This window comes from Neoarius graeffei, chromosome 17 (assembly GCF_027579695.1).
Source record: "Neoarius graeffei isolate fNeoGra1 chromosome 17, fNeoGra1.pri, whole genome shotgun sequence".
NCBI classification, from domain to species: Eukaryota; Metazoa; Chordata; class Actinopteri; order Siluriformes; family Ariidae; genus Neoarius; species Neoarius graeffei.
Genome location: NC_083585.1, coordinates 24,647,491 through 24,662,979, shown reverse-complemented (window position 1 = coordinate 24,662,979; position 15,489 = coordinate 24,647,491). Strand labels below are relative to the sequence as shown.

At 39.7% G+C, this 15,489-nt stretch overlaps 1 protein-coding gene across 1 annotated transcript in view; it reads left to right on the top strand.

Moving 5' to 3' along the window:
• The window catches only part of LOC132864640 (alpha-2-macroglobulin-like), a 36,232-nt gene extending 31,040 nt beyond the window's left edge, over positions 1–5,192 (top strand). Inside the window, exons 23-34 of the mRNA XM_060898056.1 lie at positions 393–569; positions 674–749; positions 886–1,042; positions 1,145–1,219; positions 1,462–1,624; positions 3,363–3,553; positions 3,671–3,886; positions 4,099–4,220; positions 4,525–4,606; positions 4,724–4,792; positions 4,958–5,063; positions 5,152–5,192. Of these exons, the coding sequence (XP_060754039.1) occupies positions 393–569; positions 674–749; positions 886–1,042; positions 1,145–1,219; positions 1,462–1,624; positions 3,363–3,553; positions 3,671–3,886; positions 4,099–4,220; positions 4,525–4,606; positions 4,724–4,792; positions 4,958–5,063; positions 5,152–5,192 (1,475 nt within the window). The remainder of the gene's footprint in view (positions 1–392; positions 570–673; positions 750–885; positions 1,043–1,144; positions 1,220–1,461; positions 1,625–3,362; positions 3,554–3,670; positions 3,887–4,098; positions 4,221–4,524; positions 4,607–4,723; positions 4,793–4,957; positions 5,064–5,151) is intronic.
• The last annotated feature ends 10,297 nt before the right edge of the window (positions 5,193–15,489 follow it).

Sequence of the window (15,489 nt, the reverse complement as noted above, 5' to 3'; positions counted from 1 at the left end):
CTCTTGTAAGGCCTTTGGTATGGCCTGATTCTTAAAGGAGACTTATTTATACCCCTTTTCAATTATTTTATAGTATTTCCTGAGATGCTTTTGAAAATGTTTGTGAGGTTTTTTTTTGTTGTTTTTTTTTTAGTTGAAAATATGCCTTGGTTGTTTTTTCTCATGTTGTTTTATCATCGTATGGAAACTCTGTTGAAGACAGGCTGATTTTGCAGCTGTGCCTTTAAATTACTTTTTTCTTAAATTTTAAAATAACTTTGCTCTGATTAGCTAAAGAAATGTGTGGGTTTGGATGACAGAGTTAGATGTTAGCCAATCAAAACCACTGTGTTTTTGTCAGTTCCAACATTTTTACCTGAGCATGTAAAGAATATTATTGTGTTCTTTTGTAGGAGACATACTTGGGCGTGCATTAAAAAATCTGGATGGGTTGCTTCGGATGCCATATGGCTGTGGAGAACAAAACATTGCTCTCCTTGCTCCCAATATCTACATTCTTCAGTATCTAGAGAACACTGAGCAGCTCACCACAGCTATCCGTGAGAGGGCTACTGGCTTCCTTAAGAGTGGTTCGTGAGGTTATTTTTTACTTTTAAATCTTTACAGTCTTTATTATCAATCAGATCATGCTTTTACTGAACTAAGAAGAATAAGATCATTTGACTTTACACAGGATACCAGAGGCAACTTAACTATAAACATTTGAATGGTGCATACAGTACATTTGGCAGGGGAGAGGGGAACACATGGTAAGAATTTCTTCAAACAAACCACCACTTACCTGGTGATAAACTGAAAAGTGTTTTAATAATTATGTGCTAGTGATTGTGAATTTTTATATAATTCTGGAATGCAAACACAATTACAAAAAATCTCCATCACCAGGTTAACTGCTTTTGTTTTGAGGACATTTGGCAAAGCACAACGTTACATCTTTATTGATCCAGAAAGCATTAATAGTGCAAAGCAATGGCTTATAAGTAAGCAGAGACCAGATGGCTGTTTTATACGACAAGGGCGTCTCTTCAATAACAGAATGAAGGTATGTATGCTACTAGGGCAGTCCATACTATAAAACTCATTTCTCATTTAATTTGTTGAATTTCTTTTTACATTTCATGCATATTATTCTAATGTATTATAGGGTGGCGTAAATGATGATGTGACTATTACTGCCTACATCATTGCATCATTGCTTGAATTGGGTACTACTGTCCAGGTAAGAGGATGATATCGTTAAATATTCTTTTCACTGCATTCAAAATCCATATAAGCTTGGTAAAATGCATCTAATCTAAATCACAATCACATTGGTTAATTCAACCAGGAGCATACTGATTTTTAAAAGTTGTCTTAAATTGTGGTTAAATTAAATATATATACCAGTCTTTTTATGAATACATTTAAGTAAACCTTTGAAATTGTTTTTCTTCTATATGATAATGTACATTTGGATTGCAGGATCCTGTTGTAACTAATGGACTGTTGTGCCTCAAGTCTTCTATTGGTAACCTGACAAACACCTACACTACTGCACTGTTGGCCTACACTTTCAGTCTGGCTGGAGAGAATAAAACTCGGGAGCAGCTACTAAAACAGTTGGATAGTGTTGCCATTTCAGGAGGTACTGAATTATTAGAAAAAATTGTCACGTTTATATTTGTAACAAGTGCAACAAACTACATTTCTATATTCACTGTGCTTGAGTGTGCATGTGACAAATAAAGGCTTCTTCTTCTTCGACTGCTGAATGTGATAATTGGAAATGGGGAAAAACATGCTATTGCAGCTACTCATGGAGGAACATTTTGTAATGTAGGCATTACTGTACCACATTCTGGACACTAAACAGGATGCCTAAATATAATTGAAGTAACTGGGATCTGCTGGATCCACATAATTTTTTAAATAATTAGATTTATTCCAGAGAAGTCAAATGCTGAAGATTGGAACAATCTATCTAATACTAGCAACAGAAATGCCAGCATGTAGCCTGTGTGTGCAATACACATAGCAATCTTAAAAGCCTTTAGCAAAATATCATCTGAGGACCTGCACTCAGTGCTGGGCCAGCATGTATCTTTGTGGACCAAAAAGGCAATGCAAGTACCAACAACCAGTATGGGGCCGAGGTTAACTTGTTCATCACCAGTCATGTTACTTAAAACACCCTACATTACATGTGAGTGTGATGCTGCTGTCAAATTAACACCTGCTTTCACACTCTTAATGGGGTCCTTACACTGCAATGTTGCAAAAACCTTTGCATGAAACAGTTCATTTAGCTCTATGAGCTGCACCTCTGTATCCAAACCAACATAGGCTGTCACCATTTTGAGGTGAGCTATGGTCTGTTTAGAGCCTTTTCCCATTGCCTGTTAGATAAAGGCTAAATCAGATGTGCTTCATGGTGACTCTGGCTTGGCTGGCAATTCCTCATTGGACAAAAGGGGCCTTCTGGATGCAGCCACAGATTTAGCATCCTCGATCTCCAAAACACTCTCAGAAAACAAAGTCCATCATTGTACCTTTAGGGGTACAACAGCTTGTCACTAAGGTAGTACCCTTTAAGGTACTTATTTGTACCATTTATATCCTGATTGTGAACAGGTACCGTATGTACTTTTTTGACACTATAAAGGTACGTATAGTTATCCTGAAGTCCAATAATCAGCCCCAGGGGGTATATTGGTGTAGATTGTGCCTTGAGGGACAGAAATGGACTCTGACTGTACCCCTGTTTCTGACAGTGAATGGTCATAAATGAAAATATTAATATAAATGTTAAGTAAATGATTAAAGACTTCCTTGAGGCAGTATCCTAAGCTATATCCCTAGACATAAACCCAAACAATACTTTGTAGCACTCAACTCTACTTGAGCATAATTCTAGCAAACAAATTCTATAATATCAATCATGAGATTTAAGTCATGAAAGCATTTTCCTGTATCATTTTGTTTATAACAAGTTAATGAAGTGACTGCAAACTCAAATTTAACTCTATATTTAAGCTAACCAAATACACAGGGCAATTCATTCAAAATTACTTTATGCTAGGTAAACCACCATCGGATTATAGTGTTACTTTTAAATGCCCATAATCAGAAGACAGTACAGAGCCAATATGAGAGAATAAGCTAGCTAACATCAGGCTAACAAGGCAGTCGAAACAAATTTACGTTAAAAGGAAAAGCTTTCTTTCTCTTGTGATCTCTGTGCTCTCTGCAGGTCTCTGTGTGTCTGTGAGGTAAATAGGTAAATGCTTTATAGGTGGCTAATTTTTGCTAGCTAGCACTGGGACAAGGCAATGATGGCTGATATCTGAGGTTATGCTTACAATATCTTGTCTCCCTTATTTAAGATGGTCGTCTTCATTGGTCTCAGTCAGCATCAGATGACTCCGGCGCATTGTCAGTGGAAATCAGCTCCTACGTTCTTCTAGCTGTTCTCACTGAAGGTCAGCTCACTGCTGCTGATTTGGGTTATGCTAATAGGATAGTCAGCTGGCTGGTGAAACAGCAAAATCCTTATGGAGGCTTTTCCTCCACCCAGGTACTCAATTAAATTGCATTGTTCCCTTTAGCTTGTTCTGCATTTAGTCAGGATAATGATAAATCAATGTTTAACTTTTGCAGCATTATTTAAAGGGCTTTATCTTTTTTCAAACAGGACACAGTTGTGGCCCTCCAAGCTCTGGCGCTGTACTCCTCTAAAGTGTTCAGCTCAGATGGCTCTAGTACAGTAACTGTAAAGTCAGCAGATGGACACAGTTACAACTTTGATGTGAACCAGAACAACAAGTTACTGTACCAAGAAAGATCATTGCAGAATGTTCCTGGAAAATACAGCATTGATGTGAAGGGCTCAACCTGTGTGTCAGTACAGGTCAGTGCATCTAACTGTTCCTATCTAACAAAGTAAAATGCAGTCCTGTGAATCTGCAAGGGATTGTATAAGTACTGACTACCCAGTTTCCCCAACAATTACTTTCCATGCAAGTCTAAACAAATTACTATTTTTTTTTATTGCTTGATTTTTGTTTATCTGTTTATTGATCACTTCATGGTTTCATTTGTTTTTTAAACCCCTGCTTGCAGATAGCACTTTTCTACAACGTCCCCGTACCTAATGAACCCAGTACACTGAGCATCACAGCGAAGACTGAAGGAAACTGCACAAAATCATTTGGACAAACTTTGTCCATCAAGTTCACTGTTGGGTAAGAATGAATGTGTGATAAATCACTGTCCTAAAATCAGAAAACTGGTAAACAATGTCTTCAGAGTATAATGAAATACCATAATTTAGTCATTATTTTAAACGTTTACAGTAAGTTGCTGTAAATATTTTACATATATATTAAAAGCCTGCTTTATATGTAAAACCATTAAATATAATGATTAATGACTGCACATCATCTTATGACACTTTACCCTGCACTGACAATAATTATTACTTTATTGACTATCCTTATTGCTCTTGATACTCCTGAAGTTATTGAAAAACTTTTTTTTTTTTTTCAGATATACTGGGTCATTTAACAGCACTAACATGATCATAGTGGACATAAAACTCTTATCAGGGTTCACAGCAGATCCTGGTGAAGTAAGCAGTAGTAGTGTTTATAAAATTTCTGTAATATACATGCCTCAATAAACAGATATGCAAATGCCTTGTTACTGATATGATAGCGGGAGAATAATTATTCCATTGTTTTCTTAGCTGAAAAATAGCATTTTTGTGGAACGGGTTGATTCTAAAGATGACCATATTATCACATACATTAATGAGGTAAGAGAATAACATGGTTTAAGAATATTGTATCATTGTTTACTGTATATTACACAACTGTGCTGTATATCCACTTCAAGAAACATGTATGCTTTATTTATTGCACATAAAACAGATATGATGTTGTGTTTTTACAATATGATTGGTGTACTGTATCTCTAACAGCTCCCAAAGAATATTCCTATCAACTATGAGCTACACATTAAACAGGTGCTTCCTGTCAAGAATCTCAAGCCAGCGGTGATCAAAGTTTATGATTACTACCAAACAAGTAAGATTGCCCTAGGTTGCATTATTTAAGCCGTTACTGTAACCGTATTTCTTTCATTTACTGATTTTGAGCATTTTTTTTTATACAGGTGACCATTCAGAGGTGGAGTACACCTCCCCGTGTGTGTAGAAATGTGGATCAAAGAGGCAGAATATCCTTTGTATATCTGCAGTATGATGGTTTTAGTTAATGACAAAGATTTTCTTTTTGTTTTTGCTGAAATAAAAATACTCTTCAAACAAAATATTCCTTTTATGTTACTGTTGTGTTGAAGATGTTCACAGTGTAATAGTACAGCTATAATATGAAGAGATTCAGCTCAGCTGGTTTGCAGGCTGTAAGATGACAAATATGGTGGGGTTGATGGCAATATTAGCATGAAAATTGAAGCTTTGAAATCATCTCTTTAGGTAGAGATGAAGGAAAAATGGACTAAGTCCTATTGGCACCATCAGCAGATATACTGTAGGTAGTAAAACAGATTGTGGGTTGTGAAGGAAAACCATTAAGCTTGACTCGTTAATTTTTAATCTTAAAACTAAAACTAGCATAGACCAGGAAAGCGGATTTTCTTTTGTTTTGCTCTATAACATTGGAACACAGAACATTTCTCCTTGCACACAGAAGACAAAACAACTGGCAGTTGATCAGTTAATGTAAATTATCCAGTAATTTTTTAGCAATCTATTATTTAATATATTGATTATTATTCTATCCACATTCACTGGATATGAACAGTCGCACACTGTAATTGGCTACTCTACTACTAGGATATCAGCTCACATACCGGGAGGAGAGAAAACCAAAATGACGGAGTGCATCAAGTCAGATATCACTTAGTTATCAAGTATTTAAAAGAAATAGAAATAGCTAAAAGAATATAGTCCCCCCCCCCCCCATCTCCTGTTCCACACTCCAGCCCAGTTGGTGGTGTCAAACCACCAAAAACCCTCAAGAAGAAGAAGAAGAAAATGGCAGACCGTGTTACTGAACCAACCAAGGATGAAATAAAAACTCTGTTCAAAAACAAACCCCCCAAAAATGCAAAAAGCAACAAAATATGGAATAAAAGTATTTGATGGCAAGAACATATCCTTTTTATTTTTTCAAGAATTATTATTATAGTATTTTTCACAAATTGCTACTGTCATTTCACCGGTTTGTTTACAGTCTAAGCAGAAATTTTGTCCAATGTTTTGTATAAAGTTTTTATTTATCGAATTTGCAAAAAATAAAAATGCTCCATTTCTCAAAATCCAGTGAATGTGGACAGAATAAAGCAGTTATTACACTCAATTTTATCATATATGGCTTATACCCCACTCGGCGCTCTGCGACTCATTGGCTATCAGCGCATATCCGACTCAATTTCATGCAGTAACTGTTAAATATACCCACACTTAATATGATGTATGTATATCAAAGATGTACAAAACAAAAAATAAAATACAGTAATCAAAAAAAACAGTTAAATACATTCAAAGGATGAGGAGTAGGAGTAGACCAAGAAAAAAGTACCAAACTGTAATTCACACACTGGCAACTTTATTAAGCGAAACACCTGCTCATGCAATTATCCAATCAGCTAATCATGTGGAAGCAGTGCAATGAATAAAATCATGCAGATGCAGATCAGTGGTTTCAGTTCATGTTCACATCAGACATCAGAATGGGGAAAATGTGATCTCAGTCTTTAATAGTGGCATTGATGTGGGATGGAAGATGGGTTGGGTAAAGCATTTTGGAAACTGATGAACTCCTGGGATTTTCACACACAATAGTTCTGCAGGTGGAAACACCTTTGAGGAGGTCAGATAGGAAATGGTCGTTGAGAAACGTTCACAAGAGGCCGGGTCAGATAGGGAATGGCCAGACTGGTTCAAGATGACAAGAAGAAAATGGTAACTCAAAGAACCACTCTTTATAACTGTGGTGGACAGACATGCATCTCGAAAAGCACATGTCAGAGAACAGCAAAAGATGACACTGCGTTCCACTCCTGTTGGGCGTGAACAGGAATCTGAGGTTACATTGAGCAGAGGCTAAACAAAACTGGACAGTTGAAGACTGGTAAAATGCTGCCTTATGAATTTTGATGTCTGCTGTGACATGCAGCATGGGTTGAATGGCTTTCAACCAGCAAAGGGGAAAATACATAATCCTGGTTCTTTAACCCTGTTTCTCGTTTGGTCCAGATCATTAGCAACAGTGCTATATGCATTTCAAACGAAATGAACACACACACACACACGAGTATGTATATATACAAGGGTAAGTCAAAAAGTTCTAAGACAAATTGAAAAAAAATCTTTATTTATGAAAATAACAAAGCTATTTCTCTACATATCCTCCATTTAAGTCTCAACACTTCTGCAAGTGGTGTTTCCATTGGAGAATTCCTTCTTTGTAGAATTCTGGGGGATTTCTTTCACACCTTTTGAAAGACATCCCAAACAGCTGTTCCCCACTCCTGTATCTTTCCTGTTAAAAGTATTCAGGCCTTTCAATTGCATGAAACCTGCGATGGATAACGTCATAGGTGCCCAAATTAAGGTCAAGCGCCCAAAATAGGCTACCAAAAGTAAAAATAATAAAATAAATAAAACCAAATGTTGATTAAATAAACTTGGCTGCATAAAACCCAATGTCTTGACCTTCTTCTTTAAAAACACCGAAATTAGCGAGAAGTAGCATGTATTTCTCGTAATTGACACGAAATCTGCACTATTCCCATGTTGTTCCTGTTTCGTCGAACTAGCCGTAAGCCTCACGCAGAGCATGAATTCTCCATCAACGGCGATCGGCACGCCATGATTTTGTGGAGGAGCGAGACTCGCATACCAATGACCAGAGCGGGATTTCCACATTAGGTAAAGCTTCTTTCTTCTTCTTTTATATTATTTTATGGCGGTTGGCAAACATCTCTTCGCTGCATTACCACCACCTTCTGGACTGGAGTGTGAACCAGAATGTTTCACACCCTATTGTGCTAAATTCTCCTAATAATTCCTGTATCATTTAAAAACCTAAAAATAGCCCTATATCCCACATTATCTGGCCTCAACTGCAATATCTCTCTGATACCTAGTGTCATATGATTTAAATCAGGTGAAAGACTGAATAAAAGAGAGCTATTCAGGGCACAACTGTGTGTATTTAAGATACAGCTTGCATCTTAAAGGTGCCCTTCAACCAAAAACGTTTAATACTGGCTCTTTTTGAAATACCATAGTTCACTCCGAGTTGCATATGCATGCTGCATGTGAAAATGTAATTCTACTCCCATTCCCTGTATTAGCTTATGAAAGAAAATAGTCGGAAAAATGAGCGGATCAGAAAAAGCCATACGAAGTTACGTCACTTCGAAAATTAGTATTCATGGCCTCGCCCACCTTGGCTTGCGACTGGCCGTGGGAAGAAAGCACGAGGAGAGAGACGTAATTCGCCCCAAGGGGCTGCGCGGTGCTCCGCATCAGTTTCGTTTCTAACGGCGGCTCCAGCCCGACTTTGCATGCTCGTAACTCGGGCAGGGGAGGTCCCAGCCTCCCCAGACTTGGCAGCCAGCGGCCTCTGCCCTCTCCCGAATGAAACAGTGCTCCCAGGGCGGGTTAGCTCCACGCCACGGGACGTAATTCGCGACGAGGCATGGCGCAGTGCTCCGCATCAGTTTCGTTTCAACGGCGGCTCCAGCCCGAATTTACACGCTCGTAACTCGGGCAGGGGAGGTCCCAGTCTCCCCAGACTTGGCAGCCAGCGCCCTCTGCCCTCTCCCGAACGAAAGAGTGTTCCCTGGGTGGGCTAGCTCTGTGCCTCGGGACGTAATTCACCTAACCCTAACCCTAGGTCCCAGCCTCCCCAGACTTGGCAGACAGCGACCCCTGCCCTCTCCCGAACAAACCAGTGCTGCCAGGGCCCATCAGCTCCCAGCCAGGGGACGTTATTCCCCCCACCCCCGAGGCGAGCTCCGCTCCGTGCCTCGTGCCTTGATGAGAGCCGCTACCGCAGGGAGTATTCAGTTTAATTAATTAATTAATTAATTAATTAATTAATTAATTAATTAATCCCTCCCAGTCATGCGCATACGTGTGCACACACACACACAAGCATTCTGGTTGGGGAGAGCTCCCTTCCTCTGCTCTCCCTCTCCTCTTATAGGGCATGGTCACTGGGGAAGACACACAAACACACGTTAATTCCCGTCAGGGTGCATTGATTCTGCCACTTACCTTCCCTGACTCCGCCCTCCATTCACAGACCGACGCTCGGCCATGCCCCCGCTGCCACATCTACATTGTTATTGGTCAAAACATCGATGCCGAGACCATAATAGCCAATTGAAACAGTTTTTACAAAGACACCCACATCCGCTTGTTCTGACCCACTGGAGGTAGCGTCACAGTGCTGTTAGCCAATCAGAGGTAACACGTTTACTGATTGCTGTTAACCAATCAGAGGTAATACGTTTACATGTCATGAATATTAATGAGTAAGAGCTGAAATCCTGTCGTTCTCCCGCCACCCACTCCTCCACCAAACTAGAACAGCCTGAAACAGGAGAACCACAGCATTTTTTTCACCAAAACCGGCTCACAGGGCATTCATTCATACTAGAGACTGCCACAAAATTGATGAAAAAGCGATGCAAGGGGACCTTTAAATACACACAGTTATGTAAGTGTGGGTGGAATCAGTGACTTGGAGCTTGGTCCTCTTGTTGATGATAGTCTTAGACACTGGCCTTTCATTTAAACTAAGATATTTTACCTGATTACCTGAGGCTTGACTCCTCCTACTCAAGCGAGTAGGATGCTTCTTTGCTTTGCTCCTGCTTTGCTCCTGCTTGATCTTTATTTTACTTTACTTTCTCATTTAATTTCCACTATTTTTTTTTTCATTTTATTTTTCATCTTTATAAGCTTTTAATTTAATTTTAATTTAATTTCCACTATTTTTTTTCATTTTATTTTTCATCTTTATAAGATAAGTTAGCTTTTAAAACAAAATGCCAGGGGGCAAAAAATCCAGGAGATCCTGCAGAAAATGCACAGAACTAGAACAGAGGATTTCTATCCTGGAATCAAAGATTGATGCTCTGCCAAAGACGGACGAATTAAGAGCGATATCTCAGGAAAGGAGTACAGAAACAGTGGCTGAGAATGCAGAGAATGCACCCCGACAGGCCGATGGCATTGCAGATCGAGTGGATAAATTCATCGATCTAACAGGGCAAAATGTGAGTACAGAAAACTGGCACATGATGGGTGGCAGGCCCAAAAATAAAAACAGAAGGGTAATTACCTCAACACCAGCTCGTTCTGATACTATGCAACCCATGCTCCACAGCCATGCTATTAGAAATAGAGCTAGGTCTACAAATTACAATAGGATTTACAATCCTATGGAAAATCCACAGCCCATAAGGCTTCAGAACAAATTTGAATGCCTCAGGGATGTGGAAGCGGAATTTTCAGGCAGGCGGACGTCACATCATAAAAAGAGATCGCACCACAACCAAAGAGCTGTGGGAAGAGGCAAAAAGCAGCTCGTAACACCACCTGATCCCACAACCCTTGTTCTTGGTGATTCCACTGTAAGACATTTGAAAGGACATGGGATGATTATTTGCTGCCTTCCAAATGCATCCATCTCTGACACCAAAGACAGCATTTTGAAGCTCATGTCCGAGCATGAAACTATCAAACGTATTGTTGTGCATATGGGAGCAAATGATGTTTTCAGAGAACAGCTGTTTGTCCAAGATGATTTCAGAAAACTTTTTTCTGATCTCTATAAGACTGGAATACAATGTTTTATCAGTGGCCCACTCCCTGCAAGGGGAAGCTTTGCATTTACTCGACTCTTCAGTCTTAACACCTGGCTTGGAAAAACTTGTTTTTCATCTGGTATGAACTTCATAGACAATTTTAACCTTTTCTGGAATCACAGAGAATTCTTCAAGCCAAATAGCACTGAACTCAGCTGGATTGGGACCAAAGTCTTAGCAGATCATTATAGACTTGCAATTTTCTCTCAGCCAACATTGAGGAAAACAGTTGATAAGATGTCGCAGACTGACCTAGTTAATATCAACAATACCTCTGCAAAGCCAAAACAATCATCTATGCAAGTCTTCACCAAGGACACACAGCCATCTGGGGCAGACTGCCAAGAACCATCTGGGGCAGACTGCCAAGGACATCAACAATCACACGGAGAATGTGAGCATGCGATTTTATCATGCGATTCCATCCAGATTAAGGACCTGACTAAAGATAATCATGTCAAGGCTGCATCATCCACATCTCGACCCCATGCAAGTATCACAGAGACTATCAGGGAGACAGTCACCACAGAGACAGTCATGGAGACACTTACAAAGACCTCACCAAAGTCTCGCTCTTCTGATTTTACTGTACCATCTCCGTCTCCCCCCTGCATGGATTTCCCTAATAGTATGCAGAGACTGCTGCCAATGGCTACACTCTCTTTTTCCAGCCCAAATCTGTCGCGACAAGCAGTGTACCCAGTTCATCAAAAATTAACCAACAGACTGAACTGTGTTCGCCCAGGACTTTCAGCTGGCTACCAATCTTTTTCACTATCTAAAAGATACATGACATCTCCAATTCTTTCACCGTCAAACCAAATGGAACATACAGAAAGTCTTGTATGATGTGCTGTGGGTCCCTGCATTGGGTGTAGTTTTGAAAATAAGCTGGGACCCAGTATGCCTATGCCATTCTCTATTCCTGTGTTGATCAGAAATAGAAAACATAGAGCATATTTAACCCAGGGGGTAAACCAGTCTAGTCTCCTTCCTGTTTCAAAACAATATCAGAATGCCCAAGCGGATATTACTTCTAGACTTTCTGTAAAGCTAGCTCTTCTGAACGTTAGATCACTTTCAAACAAGTCATTTTTAATTAATGATCTTATCTGCAAACACAATCTTAATTTTTTGCTTCTAACTGAAACTTGGCTGGATCAAGCAAATAGTGCTACCACCCTTATTGAAGCAACTCCCCCAAATTTTAATTTTATGAATGTTACCCAACAGGGGAAAGGTGGAGGGATCGCAAATATATTCAAAGTCTCTTTTCAATGTAAACAATCCTCACTTGGTGATTTTACATCCTTTGAACACTTATGTGCACTTGTTACATGCTCTCCTAACATATTATTATTAAAGGTCCCATGGCATGGTGGTTTGTTGATGCTTTAAATGGGCTCGTGGAGGCTTCCGGATGTTATATCCGCAGGCTTTCTCGAAATGAACCTTCGGCACGTAAATATAGCCTCCTGGGAGAAAGCCCCATTTCAGCGCTTTTCCCAGTGCGTCATTTTGCTAAATGAGAAGCAGGAGGCGGGGAAGGGTAGAGGGTGGGGGCGGGCCATGGGGGAGGGGGAGGGGCTTGACCAAGCTGCGCACACACATACTCGCTGCTATCAGCACCTGTAGCCACGCTGCTAAGACAAAACCCCATTCTCCCTCGGACTCCTTTCGTAAACTCAACGTGACACAGAGAACAGAGAGTGAGAGTGTTCGGAGTGGTAGTTTACGAATGTATAATACCCTAGGCTTGAACACGCACTCCATAACCAAAGAGGATAGAAGCAGCAACTACAGCAACATATCGCTTATCCAACAGAAGACATGCGTTGCGGAGCAATAGTCAAACATAAGCTCATAAGTTACAGTCAATTTCCAGACTAAACTCAGTTTAACAGAGCATGCTGCATGCTCTTTAGTTTTGTAGCGCAGATTACCTGGCTAACTGCAGGAAGCGGTTAGCTGCACAGCTAATGTAGCCATTGCTAGGCTAATGCACCGATTTTAAAACATGGCAAAACGACCAGTTATACACTTACTTGTTCGGTGTTTGTTGCTGATGCGACAGGGATGCTTGGTACGGACCCAGGCTTCAGTGACAGTTGATGTGCAAAACCTGCCCTGTACTGTCCCAAGTTGTGGAAACATTCCTCAGGAAAATGCTTCCGACAAACATACACCATCTTAGGTAGACTCGACGGCGTATTATTGAAGTAAATAAAATTAAGCCACTGCGTCTTCAGGGGCTCTCCCGTCGGCAGTAAAAACAGACTCTTTTCTGTGTTGTCACATCCATGTACAGCGCAATTTCCATGTTTCGCTCGCTTAGGTGATGCTATGTTGTTGTGTCCTCTATGGTCTCCTCACTACAACTGGGCATGGCAATCCATACAGTGGGTGGGAATCCAGGGGGGGGGGGGGGGGCGTGGGGATCATCTCCCTTGCTGACATAGTAAAGGGAAGAGCTTATCAACGCGCCGTTTTGGCACGCCATTCTCAAATGTTGGGCATAGTTTGGTTTACACATTATGAAATTTCTAGCCACTGGGGTGACTTAAGAAGGTCAGAGGAACTCATTTTAACGTTAAAAAACCTCAGAAATTGAAAATTTCATGCCATGGGACCTTTAACTATTTACAGGCCTCCGAGACATTCAGCCAAAGTTTTTCTGGAAGAGTTTGGTGAACTGTTGTCAGTCATTTGCTTAGAGTTTGACTGTCTTATTATATCTGGGGATTTTAACTTGCATGTAGATAATCCTGAAAACACTTATGCCAAAGAACTACTTGCACTTATTGACAACTTCAACCTAGTACAACATGTACAGGGGCCGACCCACTCTCGTGGTCATACCCTTGGCCTCGTCATCACAAAGGGTCTTACTTTTTCTACTACTGTTGTTGACCTGACCTTATCTGATCATTTTTGTGTTTTCTCTGATGTTTCTATGTCTCCTCACATTCAGAACAGCTCAACGACTATGGGTAGGAGAGTCATAAACGACAACACGTGTTCTCTTTGAGCAAGCTCTCTCTCGGATCTCAACCAAAATGTCAGACTCTGTAGATGATTTACTGGAAATTTTTAATTTAAATATGACCCAAATTATGGATGATATTGCTCCATTCAAAATTAAAAGAGTCAATAATAAGCAGAAAGCACCATGGAAGCAATACCCAGCTGTTAAACTGCTAAAGAGAGAATATAGAAAGACTGAAAGAAAATGGCGCAAATCTGAACTTCACATCCATTATCAAATCCATAAAGAGATGCTTTGTAAATATAATTATGAAATTCGTAAAGCAAGACAGTCTTTCTTCTCCAACATCATCAACAGGAATATGAACAATGCCCGTGTGCTATTTTCAACAGTAGAGAAGCTAACTAATCCCCCACCACAATTAGCACCTGAACTTCTCTCAGTTAATAAATGCAATGAGTTTGCATCCTTCTTCAAAGGTAAAATTGATAAAATACGGCAGAATATTGCTCATAATATATCTCAGTTGCAAATAATTGAAAAACTGCAATCACCAGTGACACAGACAGATAACTTCAACACAATGTCAGAATTTTGTTTAATTGATTATGAGATTCTTGAAAAAACTGTACAAAATCTCAGTTCCTCAACATCTGAATTGGACATTCTGCCCACCAACTTTTTTAAGTCTGTTCTTCATCTTATAATTACAGATGTGCTTCAAATCATAAATACATCCCTAGAGACTGGCATGGTTCCTGTGTCCCTGAAAAAAGCCGTTGTAAAGCCCCTACTTAAAAAGAATAATCTGGATGCTTCAGTATTAAATAACTACAGGCCAATATCAAATCTACCATTCATCGGGAAAATCCTTGAAAAAATTGTCTTCAATCAATTAACTGCCTTCTTGATATCAAACAGCTGTTTTGATAACTTTCAGTCAGGATTTCGTGCCAATCATAGCACTGAAACAGCGTTGATTAAAGTTATAAATGACATACGTCTTAATACTGATGCAGGCAAAACATCGGTCCTGGTATTACTGGACCTCAGTGCAGCTTTTGATACTGTTGATCACAACATACTGCTATATCGACTTGAACACTGGGTTGGGTTGACTGGTAAAGTTATCAATTGGTTAAAATCATACTTAAAAGATAGAAGCTTCTTTGTTACCATGGGAAATTGTTCCTCAACATCAATGTCCTTGACCTGTGGTGTCCCCCAGGGGTCGATTCTTGGACCATTACTATTCAACCTTTATATGCTCCCACTTGGGCAAATTATCAAGAACAATTCAATTTTGTATCACTGCTATGCAGATGACACCCACATTTATTTTGCTCTATCACCTAATGATTATGCCCCCCTTGAATGTCTCTACCAGTGTATCGATCAAATCAACAACTGGATGTCACAAAATTTTCTTCAGCTGAACACAGATAAAACAGAAGTAATTCTATTTGGAAAAAAAGATGAAAGACTCAGAATTACCACTATTCTTGACACAAAGTGGATTAAAACAAAAGAAATGGTTAAAAATCTTGGTGTTTTCATTGATAGCGAGCTAAACTTTGACAGTCACATGAAAGCAACCACTAAAACAGCATTTTATC